At 33.8% G+C, this 16,788-nt stretch overlaps 1 protein-coding gene across 1 annotated transcript; it reads left to right on the top strand.

The window, feature by feature from the left end:
- The first annotated feature begins 237 nt into the window (after positions 1-237).
- LOC110029464 (protein BRICK 1) lies at positions 238-16,398 on the top strand. The gene is made up of 2 exons (XM_020731766.1): positions 238-460; positions 16,067-16,398. The coding sequence occupies exons 1-2, from the start codon at positions 334-336 to the stop codon at positions 16,186-16,188; spliced, it is 249 nt and encodes an 82-aa protein (XP_020587425.1). The 5' UTR covers positions 238-333; the 3' UTR covers positions 16,189-16,398.
- Positions 16,399-16,788: the final 390 nt, after the last annotated feature.

The following is a 16,788-nucleotide window of genomic DNA, read 5'->3' as shown; positions in this document are numbered from 1 at the left end:
TAATATAGTATATTAATATATTATTATTATTAATTTATTATATATTATAATTTATAAAATTTAATTTTTTAAAATATCATAAATTTTTTATCTATAATTATTTTAAAATATTTTATATTTTAAATAATAATGATTCGAACGTGAACGAACTGATTAGTGTACAATTTGTTTCATATAACTAGCCTAACTAAAAAAAAAATTAATGTCGGTCTAGTTTACTTATTGAACCAATCGGAACAATTGACTAACCGAAGAAGAACTGTTGGGGAGCAACAAGCTTGGTGTTTTGACAGCACTTCAGTTTATTAGTTTGTGCTCTGGTATGTGTTGCTAATGGCGAGGGCGGGAGGGATCACGAATGCGGTGAATGTGGGCATTGCGGTGCAAGCCGATTGGGAGGATCGGGAGTTCATCTCTTCGCTCAATGTCCGCCGCCTCTTCGAATTCCTCCTCCAATTCGGTAACCCCTTCCAATTTTTTTTTTAGCATTTCCTATTTCTTCTTCTTCTTTTTAATGGTTCTGCACCGTCCGTCGATGCCTCCTGTTTGAATTGTTGATCCATTGAAGAGTCCTGATTTGTGTTCTTTATCGAGTAGAAATTTATTCTCTTGTATTTTTCCTTCACGTCAGCTAATCTGATTGGGTGCTGAGTTGATGTCTTTTCTAAGGCACTCTGCAATAGCTATTGAGATACAATCAAAAGGCGAGAAAAAGAAACGAAATAACCTGTAGTCCGGTTTGTGAGTGACAGTTTCTGAAAGTTAATGCTAAAGATGGTAGATCTTGCGCGGATCTGGCAACCGTCGAGGTGTTGCAGCCGTCTGGCGGGGAACTGGAATTAACGAAGAAGACGGTCTTCAGATATTTTCTTGGCGGTGGATTTGGCAGCCAGTCGAGTTGATGCGGTAGTCTGGCAGGGAACTGGAGCTGAGTGGAGAAGACGGTCGTCAAAGATGTTCTTGGATGTGGACATCGCAGCCAGTCGAGGTGATGCCCGCATGGGAGTGTTTGAAAAGGGCGAGATTTTGTGGATGCGGGAGAAGGATCAGCGACGGTTGTCGTCGGAGGCCAAAGAGAAGAATCGGTGAATTGAAGGATCAGTCGGAGAAAAAGATAGGAAGCGAGGATGGGGAGGCGGAAGCTGAAGAATCGACGAATGGTAGGGACATGCGAAGGATTGTGATGAGAAGTAAGAGGAAGTTAGTGGAGTACGGTAGAACCAGAGCACCAATTTGTTACGATCTAGCTGCAGTTAGTGGAGTACGTTAGAACCAGAGCACCAATTTGTTACGATCTAGCTGCTGAGAATATGACAGGAAAGGAGAAATGGAAAAAAATAGGGAGAAAAACATGTAAGAAGAAATTACTCTTCACTGCCATATCTTGAATACAAGTAGCCTTTGCCTATTTATAGGTAAAAAAAGTAAGAAAATATTGTCTAAAAGGGTTAACGAATAAAAATGGAGTTTTAAGAATAAAATTAAATAAAAGCTCTAGCCATCTTGGATGCTGAAGTGTACGAGCAGGGTTTAATGAAATTGGTGTTAGGATGTGGTCCGGCTGACTCATATCAGTGTATGAGATCTATGGGCTGGGTGGATTGGTTGATGCCAAGAAAGATCAGCCAACCAAACAGAGTGGAGAAGGAGATGCAATAAAAACATGAAATGTTGACGGGATGAGTGGTGAGTTTTGTCATCACCCATTGATTAGGAAGATGTTGCTGCCATGGTGAAGTGTATCTCATAGTATGAAAAGGGGTTGGGCATAGCTAGGGCAGACCATAAGTTGGAGAATACTAAGCGGAAAGAGTAGAGATTTTAAAATAACACTTTCCCTGATGGTTGATTGGACCGCGTGTAAACTGATGAGTTGATAAGGGGTAGTAACGTTGAGAAGATGAATGTAAGAGAAAGCATTTAAACCTGTAATTACCATTTCTAGTAGGATTTGGTAAATCCTGGTTTAGAACTAAAATTGATAGATTCAAGATTTAAGGCAACATGAGACTTAAGTGGCATGGGAAAGTCTTGTGGCAGGATTTAGGCTCATAGAAAATCTATTTTTTTATAAGGCTAAACACACACACAAAAATATGTGGTCGTACAATTAATAAGGTGATGAATATGAGTATTGTCTCACATAGACCAATAGCTAATTACTGAAATTAGGTTGGTTCCAACTTTGTTTAATTGGATGAAAAAGAGGAAAATGAATTAGAAAAACTAATTGTTAGAAATGGAGGAATCCTAAAGGTTTGATTGTTATAGGTTAATGATCCAGGGATTAGATTTCACTAGAACTAGTTAAACATATATTCGATAATCAAGCATAAGGGATCGCAATGCTTGTATGAGTTGTCATATGATTTGGCATGGTATTATTATTAAATGTCACCTAAATCTTATCTAACAGAGAGAGAGAGAGAGATTGGGAGGGAGGGAGGGAGGCTCTAGAAGTTTTACTACAAAAAGATGAGTACAAGAAATTTGAGCTTAATTGCTAAAGATTCAATAGTTAGCGCTTTTCCTATTAGCATCAATTTATATTTTGGCGTTGGGGTGAGACTTGCTAAAATTTGTACATAATAAGATACATGAGCACAAAAATGTGAAGTACTACACATTGATTATTTGTTATAAAATTTCAGTGGTGTGTAGTTTGAAGAAGAATCAATTCTATAATTGACATATTAAGAGGGTTGCTAGTTGTCCTAAATTTGTCAAGTATATCATGTGCTTGGGTGATATGTCTGAGATTAACAGTTGGTAAGTTCGCCATGGATCTAGCGAGTTCTACATGTTTTCTTCATAAGCTCTGTTGCGTTGAACCTGATTGGTGAGTTTGCCAACAATAGAGCCTTAATCCCACTACGTGGGGTCGGCTACATGAAACCTTTTTCTCCATTGCTTCCTATTTAGTGTCATATTTTCATTTAGTTCTAGTAAATTAAGATCATTTTTTTATACAATAAGCCCAAGTCTTCCTAGGTCTACCTCTACCTTTCTTAGCACAAGTTGAATCTAAAACATCTTCCAGGTCAACCTCTGCCTTTCTTAACACAAGTCTTCCTAGGCCTACTTTTGCCTTTCGTATATATGAAGAATGCATGTAATATTTGCTCCTAACCTAGATGAGTCAATAATTTACTTGATTTATAATAAATCTCTAGTTCTTATTGTTGATAATGAACCAATCACAAGTAAAATAAACACATATTAGAGACTTAAAACAACAATAAAGCATAAACGATCAACTAATTATATCTATATCTAATCCCTATTAAAGGGATTGGCTCATGCTAAAGTAATAGAAAACATAAGAATGTGTGATCCAAAAATAAAAATAGCTAGTCGAGCAGAGAAAGAAAATGTTTAGTATTGTTGGCTTTTGCATTGCTTCGCCATGGCTTTCTTAACCTTTGTCCTAGGTCTCCTTCAAATTTATTGTCCGAGGATCCCCTGAAAAACTTAATTTTTTTTTTATTAATGTTATAATATATTCTTTTAATATTTCTGTTTAAATTTTGTAATTTGTGGCACTTAGATTTACTTAAAATTAGGTCAAGGCCAAATCAAGTTGTTGAGCACTAGTTGTGATCTCCTGTGCAAGATGAAAATTTCGAAATTTTGAAATTGACACTTAGGCGTTGGATATGGCACATTGGTATCTTGCATGGGCACTAGGTTGGGAGCTAAACCCTTAGTAAAAAATTAAAATTTCGACCTATATGGGCTTCTAAGCATCCAAATTGCTTTTGTGCATTGTATACTGCTCTTATTATCCCAATCGCTTCTATTTCACAACTTGCACTTGAAATTCAAAGAAAATAGATTTGTCTTGTATTAATAAAATAATTTAATTAGTGCAATGATAAAATTGAGCCAAATTAACTTGAGAAGTCCAAAAAATTAGATTGGAAAAATATTATTAAAACGTCATTTTATTAACATCCTCATACTTATCCTTGGGTGAAGAAAAAATCAAATAGGTTGAGATAAAGACTTTACAATATAATCCTGTCAGTGAAGCGAAACTATACATTATTTTTGTAAAGCTATATAAAGTGTTAAAGATTATTTCTTATTACATAATAAAAAGATGTTTAGATGCTTACAGAAATTTTACTGAACAATGTATTGACATTCTCTCATATCCTCAGGAATATTTGTGAGCTATAAAATTTCATGCAAGCATTGCTCAACACCCTTAGTCTCATTTAAAAATCTTTAAATGTGTATAGTGGGTTGTTATGTGAACTATACTAATTAGTATTCCTTATGCTTGAGAATTGAAAGTTGTTGATATTGAATTTATCTCGAAGTTGAAAGTAGATTATATTCATAGAACGGTGACGGTAGATTTTAGAGAAAATGATGGGTGCATCGTGGGGTATGGCTATAAAAACTTTTTTTTATATTAATTGATTTGCATTTCCACTTAAACTAATCGCCAGATCATTGACCTTTAACCACTTATAATGTCTCTCTTTTTTAATTATTATTTTTTATTTCTTTTGCTTGTAATAACCCTATTTTTGTCTTTTTTAATTAAAGTTGCAACCAACCCAATTTTAGTAATTAGTGATAAGGTCTGTGTGGAATGAGATATTCATATTCGCCACTTTATTACTTTTGCAATTTGGTACCCTTGAATGTGCATTCAGTCGTATCAAATATTTTTTTGACGTGTAGACTTACTTCTTTTGAATGTATTAAAAAAGTTTCATATTCTATATGGTTATTTCATATTTTATATAACAAGTACTTGGTTTAACGTCTCTATTTGACATAGCTCACCTGTACTATGTCAAGGTTGATGTTGTCCATCCTTTGATCCTTCGGGGTCATGTCAATCATGGAATATCTCTTTTTTTCATTGTATTGCCATTCTAAACCATCGAATGATCAAGAAGACTAACATTATTCATGGTAATATAATGCTTATCTTTTTCAATTGTTAGCAATTCTCTTCCTCATAGACTTTGAAAATGACTTATTCCTTCTGCACTTAGAGGTGCAATTTTCCTTCTAGGTATCAGTTTGTGCTCTACTACTTGACAAGAACGATCAACCTAAATATTGGGGTATTTTGTGTCTCCATCATCCATCTCTGAAATGGTGAAAGTTTATATTGGCAAAATTGGAAACTCGCACGTTATTCCTTTGCGAGGCTTGGTGTAAGCCTTGAGGTAGATTGAAGTGTGAGCATCAAAATGAAAAAAACTCATAAAATTAATATAATTAATAAATATGATATAAACTATTGATATATTAATTTAGTTTATTTTTAAAAGGACATAAATCATAAATCTAAATCTTAAATGTTGATATTACATTAAAAATTAAAATGAGATTTAAGTTAAACATTCACTTAAAATTTAATTATGTCATGAAGATCAAAATCCATACTGACCCTACCCTCATTTCCATCATTCTCAAAATAATCATCATTTGTAACAATTTTATTTTCATTTGATTCTATCTTATTGGGATCATCCAAATCTTCTTCAATCATTAAATTTTTCTTCTTACTCCTCATATCAAATAATATTAGATCCATTATAATTTAAACAAAGCAAGAAATTAAATTCACGTTCAAATAATCATATTTAAATTATATTTTGACTTTTTTTTGGCGTTATATTAGATATATTAATATAAGCATAATATAATATTATATTATATATATATATATATATATTAATAATATAGTATAAGATAATATAATATTTTTTAATAACTTTATTTATGCACTTCCTTCAACTCCTCACGGCATAAATACTCGAAATATTTGTTGTGCGCCTTTGTTCAAGGTGCATCTCGAGTGTGCACCTCAAACAGCTTTTTAAATAAGGCTGAAAGATAAAATCTTCAACTTGGATCAGCACATCTTTCACAAACCCCTCGGGGTATTTTACCTAGCTATCTGCCTATTGCAAGGAGATTGTGGCGTGCTTTACTTTTCCCAGTCCCAATTTTTTTTATATATTAATAATGATATTTTATTAATGCTATTACTCAAATAGTAGAATGCATTGTTGAATTGTTTGTTTTTGGTTCATGATGAATAGTGAAATTGCTCATACTTTTCTATTTTGTAGATCGTTTTCTTTGAGGTATAATACTGTATGATTTTGTCAAAGCTATAGTCCCGTACTACTATTTCACTCATTTGAGAGGCTTTCTTTCATAAACTTAAAATAGCTGGGTATTTCTTTTAATGCATCAATGAATGAAATATTGACATGAAGCTTTATTGAATGTATCTTTAAAAACTTTGGATTGTTTGTTTAGCTTCTATTTTTGAAATCTTTGAGAGTTCATTTATGGTGGGGTATAGGGAGGTGGATCATGTGAGAACAACTTAAAATTTGGCCTTGCCTCCTTCTTAGCCTTAATCGGCTCAACATCACTCAACTTTTAGGCTTCCCCTCCGTGTAGAAGCGACCAATTTTTGCCATGTTTTTGTTAATTACTTTAACGTGCTCCATGGGGTTCATTTTTGTTTTATTTTGTAATGCTCCGAGTGGAGTGAAAGCTGCCTACTCTGACAACTGATCAATTTCACACCATGATGCTCTTAATATTGATCTCCTATTGCAAAATGGAGGTCTCCTGCTTTTGCAAAATGACATTAATTCATGTCATGATTTGTGTTGCTATAAGCGTGAGCTATGTGAGACTGTCTCATAGTGAGACCCATCCTCTTTTTTCTGTGTTTGGTCAGATGTAATCTACGATTCAACCTGTTGTTGAAACTCTAATGGATGTTGAAAACCATTAGTTTGGTATCTGATGTCTCGATGCTCCCATTAAAAATTTGGGTTGTTTTGCCACAATGGATTATAAATGCTCGCTTATGAATTATTCCATTGTGCTTGATTTTGTACCGAGGGTTTGCTTCTGTTGGTGTTGTGTGAAGTATATTGTTTGCTTGGCACTCACTGCTCTAGTGTTTGGCTCCAGAAAAATCACATGTCAATGGTGCATTGATGATATTTATTTTTAATGAAGTAAGTCGTTTTGTCCCCAAAGCAACTGTATCAGTGATAATCACAATTAGATTCGAGTCTTGAATGGTAGCTGACATTTCTTTGACAAAAATCTATTATTTTGCCGTTGATAGTTCATGACTGTCTCCTCTAACAGATTGTAAGTTACTTCATGCACCTTATAAAGGTGTCACTGAACATAGCATTGATTTGCATCTTTGTTACTCAAGCCAATTCATTGTTGATGATCTTGACATGCATTCACATGGAAAGCCTGTGACTTGGATGTTTGTTGTGCTAGTCTTTGCTTCATTCCCAAGTTTCTAATTATGTTAATTTACCGAAATGCACAAAGTTAGAAATCTCAATCATTATTGAGGTTGTTTTAACCGGTGGAAAGTACTTTTTATGAAAAGCTCTGAGCTGGGTTATCTTAGCTTGTGATTGAATCACTAGGAAATGATTTCAATTAGATTTTGGCCTTATCCTTTTTTGAGAATGGGAAATGCACAGTTGAATAGCATTGTCTGAAACTCTGTTGTGTTTGAATGTATCATAAATTTTTTAGTAAGTTTGTGATGGGTTCTCTATTGTCATGCCATCAAATTGTGTTTTGAATCATAGGGTTGACAAATGTACGGTGAATCTCATGGTTGACAATTGTCTGGGGAATGTGGTGAATAGTTATGCTGAGCCCCATGGCAGTCTCCTCAGTATATGCTCTAGCATGTGTAGATATATCAGTGGTTTGATATTTGTCTCCTCAGATCCCACAATATAGTTTTCTTAATTTTTTTTTGAGTCAAATAGCAATAGTGGTTCCCTAATAGAATATCTCATATACACTAAGCAATCTTTTGAAATGCAAAACAATATTATAAATTAGAAAAACAGGAAAAATTTAAATTAAATTAAACTCAACTTAGTTTTGATATTAGCAAGTATAGTCCCCATTAATGACACCAAAAATATGATATGGCTAAGGGGCATGCAAGAGTACACAATTGCTCAAGTAATAAACTGATAAATATCAACTTCATTCAAAAAAGGTCGTATATCACTAATTGCCAAAACTAGGTTTGTTTTGACTTTTTTTAATAGTAAAAAAATAGGACTATAGTGCGAAACGAAAAAAAAAAAAAAAGAGATTAATAATTAGAGATGGTTAAACCCTCAAGTTGAAAATTAGAGGTTAATAATCTAGAGAATAAATTATGTCAGGACCAATTTTATTGGCTAAGTTAAATGTAAATTAATTTACTCAAAAGAGTTTGTTGCAATGAGAAATTATGATGTACATTTTCAATCTCTTGAAGAGCTTTGGTTGCTAATTTAACAATACAATTTACTGACATCTTTAAGATAAACTCAATATCAATAAAATTCAATTATCAATTGTTGGAGATCCTAACGGCTACAGGAGTTCACATAGACATCTTTATCTTATGCCCTGCCATGATAGTTTAACCATAGCAAGTCTATTATCGACCTCTTAATTTTGAATAAATCTTTAAATTTATTTATTAGCTAGTCACAGCTAAAATAATCACAGATTGAAGGTATGCAAATATAATAAGGTGTAAAAGATCAATTGATTATGATACCAATAAATCACACACACAAACACACACACTACTCGTCCATCGCTATTCTTCTCCTATGCTTAGTTCTCCTCTCAAGTGGTTGCCCAAGGATCCTTCAAACCGTAATATCATCCAATCAATATTATAATATTTCCTTTCCAAGATTCCTCCCAAATTCACAGCACCTCAAATTGCTCAAATTGGGTTGGTGTCAAAGTCAGGCACCTAGGTCATGCTCTGATTGCAATCTCTTGTGCGGGACAAAACTTTTGAAAATTTTGAAATTGGCACTTGGGTGTTAGGATTGGGTAACTTGACTTTAAGTCGGGTGCTTGGGCGGTGACTTTTGCTGAAAATTTGGATTTTTCAACTTTGATTCAAGTGCTTAGGTTGAAAATTTGGATTTTTCAACCTAATTGGCATTGATGCATAGGGTATCGAATAGGCCATTGGCTGCTTGAGCTTTCAAATCGTCTATGTGCACCATAGCTTTTTCGGATGGTTTTGATCGCTCCTTTTTCACATTTTACAAAAGAAATTTACAAATAATGAAGTTTTTCGATATAGATAAAAATAAAATAATTAGTGCTGTGAATTTTTGTGAATTTCTTAAAATTGAGCAAATATAATATGAAAACTTTAAATATTTAATTGGGAAAATTGCGACTAAAATGATACATAACTTCATATAAGAAAATTCACTGTGAATTTTTTAAAATTGAGCAAATATAATGTGAAAACTTTAAATATTTAATTGGGAAAATTGCTACTAAAATGATACATAACTTCATATAAGAAAATTCAGTTAGTGTAAATGCATAATTGAATTTTGTAGGTCTTCAAATCTGTCACAATATTGTTGATTGATTTTGAGATTTATATCAATGAACTCATTAGTAGGACATACAATAGTAATTTTTTTGCACTAATGAATATTAGTTCATTTACATGACATATCTTTCAAAAACAAATTATGAGATCATGATTTCATTGTCCTTATTTGAAGTCTATTCTGTTGATGAGGGCTTTGACACTTCTGCGGACTTGCAAGATTCCCCATTACATATTTAATGTTTTTTTAGATTCTCTGTTTATTGCTAAATTTTATTTGGTCATCTTTTTAACTGGATTCTCTGTTTTGTATTTATTGCTAAATTTTATTTGGTCATCTTTTTAACTATATGTATTTTTGGTTCAGTGCTAATAAGAAAAATTTTACCTAAAACTTGAGTCTTTCTTGAACAAATTACATACCATTTTCTTTATCTAGAACCTTTTTGGTAAAAAAACAAAATCTGGTTTTAGGGGTTTACTATTTTTTTTTTTTTTTGCAATCAAGAACTTATTTAAATTAGTCAATTCCTCTTACAAATGATTATGTTTGTCAACCTTGTCATGCAAACTCTATCAAACAATTCTCTATTTTGTTCGGACTGAGGGTTCTTTTTGGATTATTTTTGCTTTCATTTTTTTATGTTTTCTTTTATTTTTTAAATTATGTTTGTTTATTGTAATTTTTATATTTTTTATTTTTTATTTTCTAAAAATAAATCAACTTGTTTTCAAAAAAGTACTTGAAATAACTTTTCAGTATTCAAGTGTTTTTAAAATAATTATTACCACTAAATATGTTTTATTTCAATAATTATATAAATTAAAAAAAATAAAAATAAAATAAAAGTTATGCCAAATAGTTCTAATGCTTTTACTTCAGATCTAATTTTAATACATTCTTTGCTTGCATTTTCAATTCCTAAACTTCTTTTATTCTTCATCCTAGGATGGTGTGATTACCATATGTTCTATGTTAGGTATGATGTGATGGATATGTAATAAAATGTAGAAGATGGAACAAGAAATAAGGATATCAAAGTTATTGGAACAATACTAAGGATCATAAGCTAGAGTAGAAAAAAAAGATTAGATAGTTTGTTACAATGAAGGTAGAAGATTTATACACATACTCATCCTGATTTGATTCGATGTGTTATCTTAAGAGCCTATACTAGGTTTAGAAAGTCAATGAATATGAATCAACTCGAAATTCATATGATTCTAGTCTTCTAAATTCTTACGTCACCGAGGCTAGAACCTATCAAGTCAAATGTAAGGTAGACCCCACTTGGCCCTTGACATTTAGCTACTAAGTTGATTTGAGGAACTCACAAATCATCTACTTGTCAAAGCCACTTGACCATAACTTGGCTACTCTTTCGAAATACTCGCTTGCTATCTGTAGTTCTAGCAAGAACTCATCATAGATAATTTTTTGTGATTGAAAACTTGTCTGGTCGAAAGAGTAGTCTGGTACATAGGCCACATGTGTTCTTCTTATAATTCTATCATGTAGCTCATCTTGTATTGTTAACCTAATATTTTATAAAATAGGGGACTATTGCTCAAGAATGAACATGAAAAATCTTACATTTTTTTGCCAAAATTAGGTCGTAGTAAAATCTCACATGATTTTTCGATAGATTTTATCTCCTATATCTCTCTTTAAACTTGCTTGTGAATTGTTCTTTCTTTGCGTATAGGGTCATCCGGTCCACTGTAAACTAAGTTATTTAATAGAACCTTTGAGCCTTTATCATTTTTTTTTTCTGATGCTTGATTCGTATTCATTTAGTTTCTTTGTATTTTCTATGGACAATCCTTAAAGTTTTACGAGTTTGGATATGCCAAGGACGTAATTACTAGGTCATTCAGTATCTCAAACAAAAGTCCTTGCAGTATGATCATCGCAATGGATATCACCATTAAATAGTTCCATCACGTTGATGGGGCGATCTTTGAGCATTTTTCTCTAGCCACATATCTTAATCCTCTTAAGAACACCAACAACTCTCTTTTAGGTACTGCTGTTTGATTGGGGATCTTTGAGCGTTTTACTCCAGCCACATCTCTTTCTTAATCCGCTTAAGAATACCGACCAACCATCTCTGTTAGATGCTATTGTCGCTTTCACTTTTGAGTTGTTGCTTCTACTCTATCTGATGATGAGTCATACAACCTAGAAGAGGCTCCTTAAAGTGTCATCATGCTTAGTCCACAAGAGTTTTTTGTGAAGATTTTAAGGACTTTGGCTTTGTTTGGGTGAGCATCTCCTTTCAAAGAAATTCTCTTAAAAGTAACTTCAGAAAAAGCAGTCATATAATGTAGTGGTTCCTAAAGCCAATAAATACCACCGTTTGAATTGAAAAATTTTTGTGTGCTTTCTAACAAAATTTTTAACTATCTAAGGCTAAAATATCCTTATTATTTTTAAATTACAAACAACATTTTTAATAGTAGTTTTATTTAAAAATTTTACATAAATAATTAACAATAGTAGCCCCTACTGGTAAGCACGAGTACAAATGTGTTATGGAAGAAGATCAAGATAGTTGCAGACCTCGTGAAAGATTTTCGCTGAGTCAGAATTTACTGTACTTCCTTCTTTTCAAGAATGTTGCCTGCCTGCAGCGACCTTGGCATTTAGCACTCCTGCTTGATTTTAGATCACATTTCAGAAAACTATAGCTGCTAATATTAATTGATTCTTTGCTCTGGGTATATTGGAATGGAGCTGACTTGTTATGCATCTAACAGGAAAACATCTGCTCTCCTGACCGGATCATCAGTTGGTCGACATGACCAAACCATCTAAGAGGACTCTCTAATCTTTTGTCACTGGAGCTACACAAACTCTTTCATGGATAGATTCCTTTCGCATTGTCTCTTAAGTGTCAAGCCACTCATCCACCTAAGTATTCTAATCTCTGGAACACTTGAATTCTTTTATAAATGAAATAAATTACACATAGAGGAATTCATAAAAAATATTTTTTCATTCAAGTTGAAATTTGCAGCTGCAAAAATGTATCTATAGGCTCCTCTTTGCATCACATCCCTTGAAAAAAGGCCTCCACTTCAAAAATGTACCGGCAAATACAAACGAAATTATTTTTCACTTAAAAAATTATCAATTAAAACAATCGTAAGTTCATTACTTCATTCATATACTTCTTTGCAAAAGCTATGAGAATTACTCAAAGGCAAGCTCCAAAACGTATCTCTTACACCTTGTTAAATTAAATTAAAGAAAAAAAACTTTTGATAATTTACGCTTTTAATCAAACATCATGTGGGCACTTTTATATGGAGAAACGAAGTTATGATATAAGCAACATTTAAACTAACATAAACATTCACCAATCTTCATTAAGATGAGACAAAGTAGATCATTTAGATAGACAACGAGACTTCAATCAGGCTTATGTATCTGTTTCTTTATGAAGTTCCTGATCTCCTATACAAAATCCCATTTCCCAGATTTGGCATACATATTGGACAAAACCACATGAACTCCAGCATTGCTGGGATCCAATTTGAGTATTGCCTTTGTAACAATTTTGCCCCAGATAACTACATCTGGCTTTAGTGTGCTCCTCCTGATCAAAGCCAAGGCTTCATCCAGCCTCCTTGCTCTTCCCAATAGGCTACAATCAACCATAATACTAGATGGTGTGCACTATGCTCATGGCAGAAAGTACTGTTCTTCCCTGCTCGACCATTCCTCCATGGCTGCAAGCAATCAGTACAGCAGTGATGATTAGTGAATCTGAAACAACTCCAAATCTCTGCTTCTTCTCAAAGAGATCTAATGCATGCTTGGCATAGGCATGAATCGCAAGGCCTCTATGCATTCCACTCCATGGCCTTTGCCCGCTGGGACGCAAAAGGAACACCCAGTAAACATTCCTCGCCGCCGGATCTCTCCTTAACAGAGGAAAAGACGAACCAGCCCGTGCAAAACTTTCTAGCAACCGCATGCTAAACTCGAAGGCTTCTATTCATTCCACTCCATGGTTTTTGCCCACACCGGGCCACTCAAGGAACAGCCATTGAACATTCCTCTCCGCCGGCTCTCTACCGGAACAGACGAACCCGCCCTTGCAAAGCTTGCTGGCAACCGCATGCTAGACTCGAATGCTTCCGACAACATTGCCCTTCTCACTGAAAATAGTGTGGCCACCCTGCCAATGGCTGATCTTACAAACCGATTGAGTCTGGACATGTATAAGCGTGGCGAGAAATGGAGCAATCGACTTGTTGAGGGTAATTTTGACTTATTCAGTTATAAACAGCGGAACAAAGCTACGCCGAGTTCACATTCCAAAGCGGGGGAGAAATGCCTTTGCAGTGAAACAAGAATTTCAGAAAAGTTGAACATCCGAACAACGCCAAAGCATTTTATTGAACTTCCATGGAATGGAAAGGGGCCAGAAGGTCTCTTCAATCGAAGTCTTAAATGCTGTCAAAATTTATGATACTTTTATCATCCTCTTATGGAGAAAAGTTCAACTAGGCTAGCGATGTGTCTCAAATATGTTCTCCTGGGCCACTTTCCTTGATTCTTTATCAGGTGATCTTGATGTAAAATCAAGTACTTCAGAATCCCCTCCCTTTTTTCAGTGTAGGATGGGTTTCTTACTCATCTGAAGCGTCAACTTAGGGAGTCAAGTACTGTTTGCTGCCGTTAGCTAACAACTTTGCTAGTTATTTCATCAACGATATTCTCCAAAGCTGTCTCCTGAGCATTTCTAACTTGTTCCCTCTCTAGTCGCGCTATTCAGAGGAATACCTAGGGTGGAGGGCTCATCATTGGCCATTGTCTACAGCGAAGTGTTATAATTCTCCGCTTATGCTAAGTTATTACCTTTAAGATTTTCAAAAGCCATTGTTAGAGTAGTCAATTTGACGACAGAAGCCTTAGTTTCCGTAGGGGACTTTTCATCGTAATTATTGCCACCTTGGTGGTGGGCCTTGCTTTTGAACACCTTTTTACAATGGTTTGGTCTTCACTTTATTTAGTGAAGGCATTTTTGTAGATAAAGATGCCTCGTTAGCCCTTGCAGCTTACACATGCTACCTTTATGAATCTCTTCTTATCTACAGATTTACCAATGCTAATGATGCGATTAAACATTCTTATCTTTAATAGCAGGAAGATATCAATAGCAACTGCAACTAACAATGATCCAAGAACCAATTATGAAAATTCATGAAGGTTCGAGCCATTCATTTGTAGGTATGGATTGTTGTCATGACTGTAACTTCTCAATTATCCAAATACATTGTTGATCCAACGCTTCAGCTCATGCTAATGCGACCCAGATCGAATTGTGTTCGTTGGATTCATTCTTTTGTTTTTCAGAAATAACATAGGAATTAATGATCATATTTTGAATCAAGTTTATGGAGTCATTGACTATGAACCAACTGGAAGCCATCCAAAGCTGCGAGATTAAATCTCCTTAGTTCTCAGTATTCAACTCTTAAACTTGCTTAATGAACTGAAAAGATTGTCTACTTGTCAAGTTACCCTTCATATTATTCACCTGTCGACCAAGTGTTCTCTCTAGGAGAACTCGCCAAGCGTGCTCACCCTCGATGTGAACGTCACCTTTACCTAACCTACTGGACAACTATCTTCCAGACTTGTCCGCTGCATAGCTAGATGCTCAGAGTCTGCATATGAGTTATTCTTATAGTTTAATCTAATTTTCTTAAATGTTTTTCCCCTCAATAGTCTCACTAGATTCTTGATAAATTTTTCTCTTCTAGATGTCTCTCTAAAGCCAAACTTGGCTACCCTTTTTCCATGGGGTTAACCAGCTGCACTAAAAATTGAAATCATTATAAAGAATCTATAAACCATTAATCCCTCTCACCTCTATTCTCTATGCTCAATCTATATCTATAGTAGTGTCTTGTTCAACATTGGATAGAAGATACAACAAGTAGAAGAGCAGATATGATTAATTTTGTAAAAATGGGTATATATATATATATATTATACATATACATCCAGACATGTTTACACCAATTCTAACACTGGACTAATATATACTGGAGCTCTTGTTACTTCTAGCTTGCTCTTGAGGGTTTTAGCTTGCTGAAATAAATTATTGACATCTATTTTTTTCTAAGATTTTAAAAATCGGGCCGGACATTGAATCGAAAGATTAAAAATCAGTTGAACCGGATGTTGAACCAGGTCCGGTCATAAATATAAAAATATATATATTAAATATTACTTAAATAACATGATGATGCCGTAATATGTGTTGCATAAAAAAGGTATCATAAAATATAAATCATACATGAACTCAAACAACTAATTTAAATGATTTTAAAAAAGAAGAATAGCAATCAAATATTATAATCCAAAAAATATCTTTCAAAATGCAATAAAAAAATAAATCGGTTCAACGGTTAGACTGCCGTTTCTAGCCGGTTCATTCTGGTTCAATGTGGGGACGATTTTTAGGCCACCCGGAACCGGACCTCCGACTGGTTCAGGTTTGAACCAATCGAACCGGCTGGTTCAATCTGATTTCTAGATCTTGCTTTTTTTAATTTGTCTTTGTTGGCAAGCACAAGTATGAAAATCAGTGTCATTATATTCATGTTCTTATCATTTCAAGCCTTGATGTTTTGTAGAGGCTACAACAAAGAGCAAGCTGGCATGTCTGAATGAGAAACTCGATGTTTTGGAACGTCGCCTGGAGGTCCTTGAGGTTCAAATCAGCACAGCCACATCCAATCCCTCTGTTTTCACCTAGTGTTTTTTTATTAGTTAACTGATACCTCAAGGTAGAGCATTTGTAATGCAGTTTGGTGATTTCTAATGGTCCTTGATGTCTACTATATTTTGATGTTAATCAATTGTTTGTTGCATTTAGGGCTTGATTCCATACAAAAATTTATATTGCTCTTGTAATCATTGCAAACTATAAATTTGGACAAATGGGGCTTCAAGGCTTTGTGTTTTATTCCTTCAGAGCATATACTATTGGTCATTTTTAAATATATGGTTAGTGTTTAGAGCTCCCATTTTTTATATTTAGTTTATTTTGATTTTTGTTTTAACATAAAACAAAAAATGCTTTAACATTTTTATAATTTTTTTGGCTTTAAAAAAACAAAACAAAACAAAAGCATGTTGATTTTAACATTTTCTTAAAAATTATTTTCTTGTATTTTTTTTTTTTAATTTCAACTCATTAGTTATTTAAACAATATGATTTATGTGTTCATATGTGGCAATATTAAATCTTTTTAAAATGTGAATATAAACTCTTCTATTTTTGTAAAACAAACTATTATTTTTCTTTAATGGAGATACGAAGGGAGGGAGAAAAGGTGATTAAGAAAGAGAGAGA

This window comes from Phalaenopsis equestris, unplaced genomic scaffold, assembly GCF_001263595.1.
Source record: "Phalaenopsis equestris unplaced genomic scaffold, ASM126359v1 Scaffold000574, whole genome shotgun sequence".
In the NCBI taxonomy this organism is placed as follows: domain Eukaryota; kingdom Viridiplantae; phylum Streptophyta; class Magnoliopsida; order Asparagales; family Orchidaceae; genus Phalaenopsis; species Phalaenopsis equestris.
This window is presented reverse-complemented; position numbering and strand designations above follow the sequence as displayed.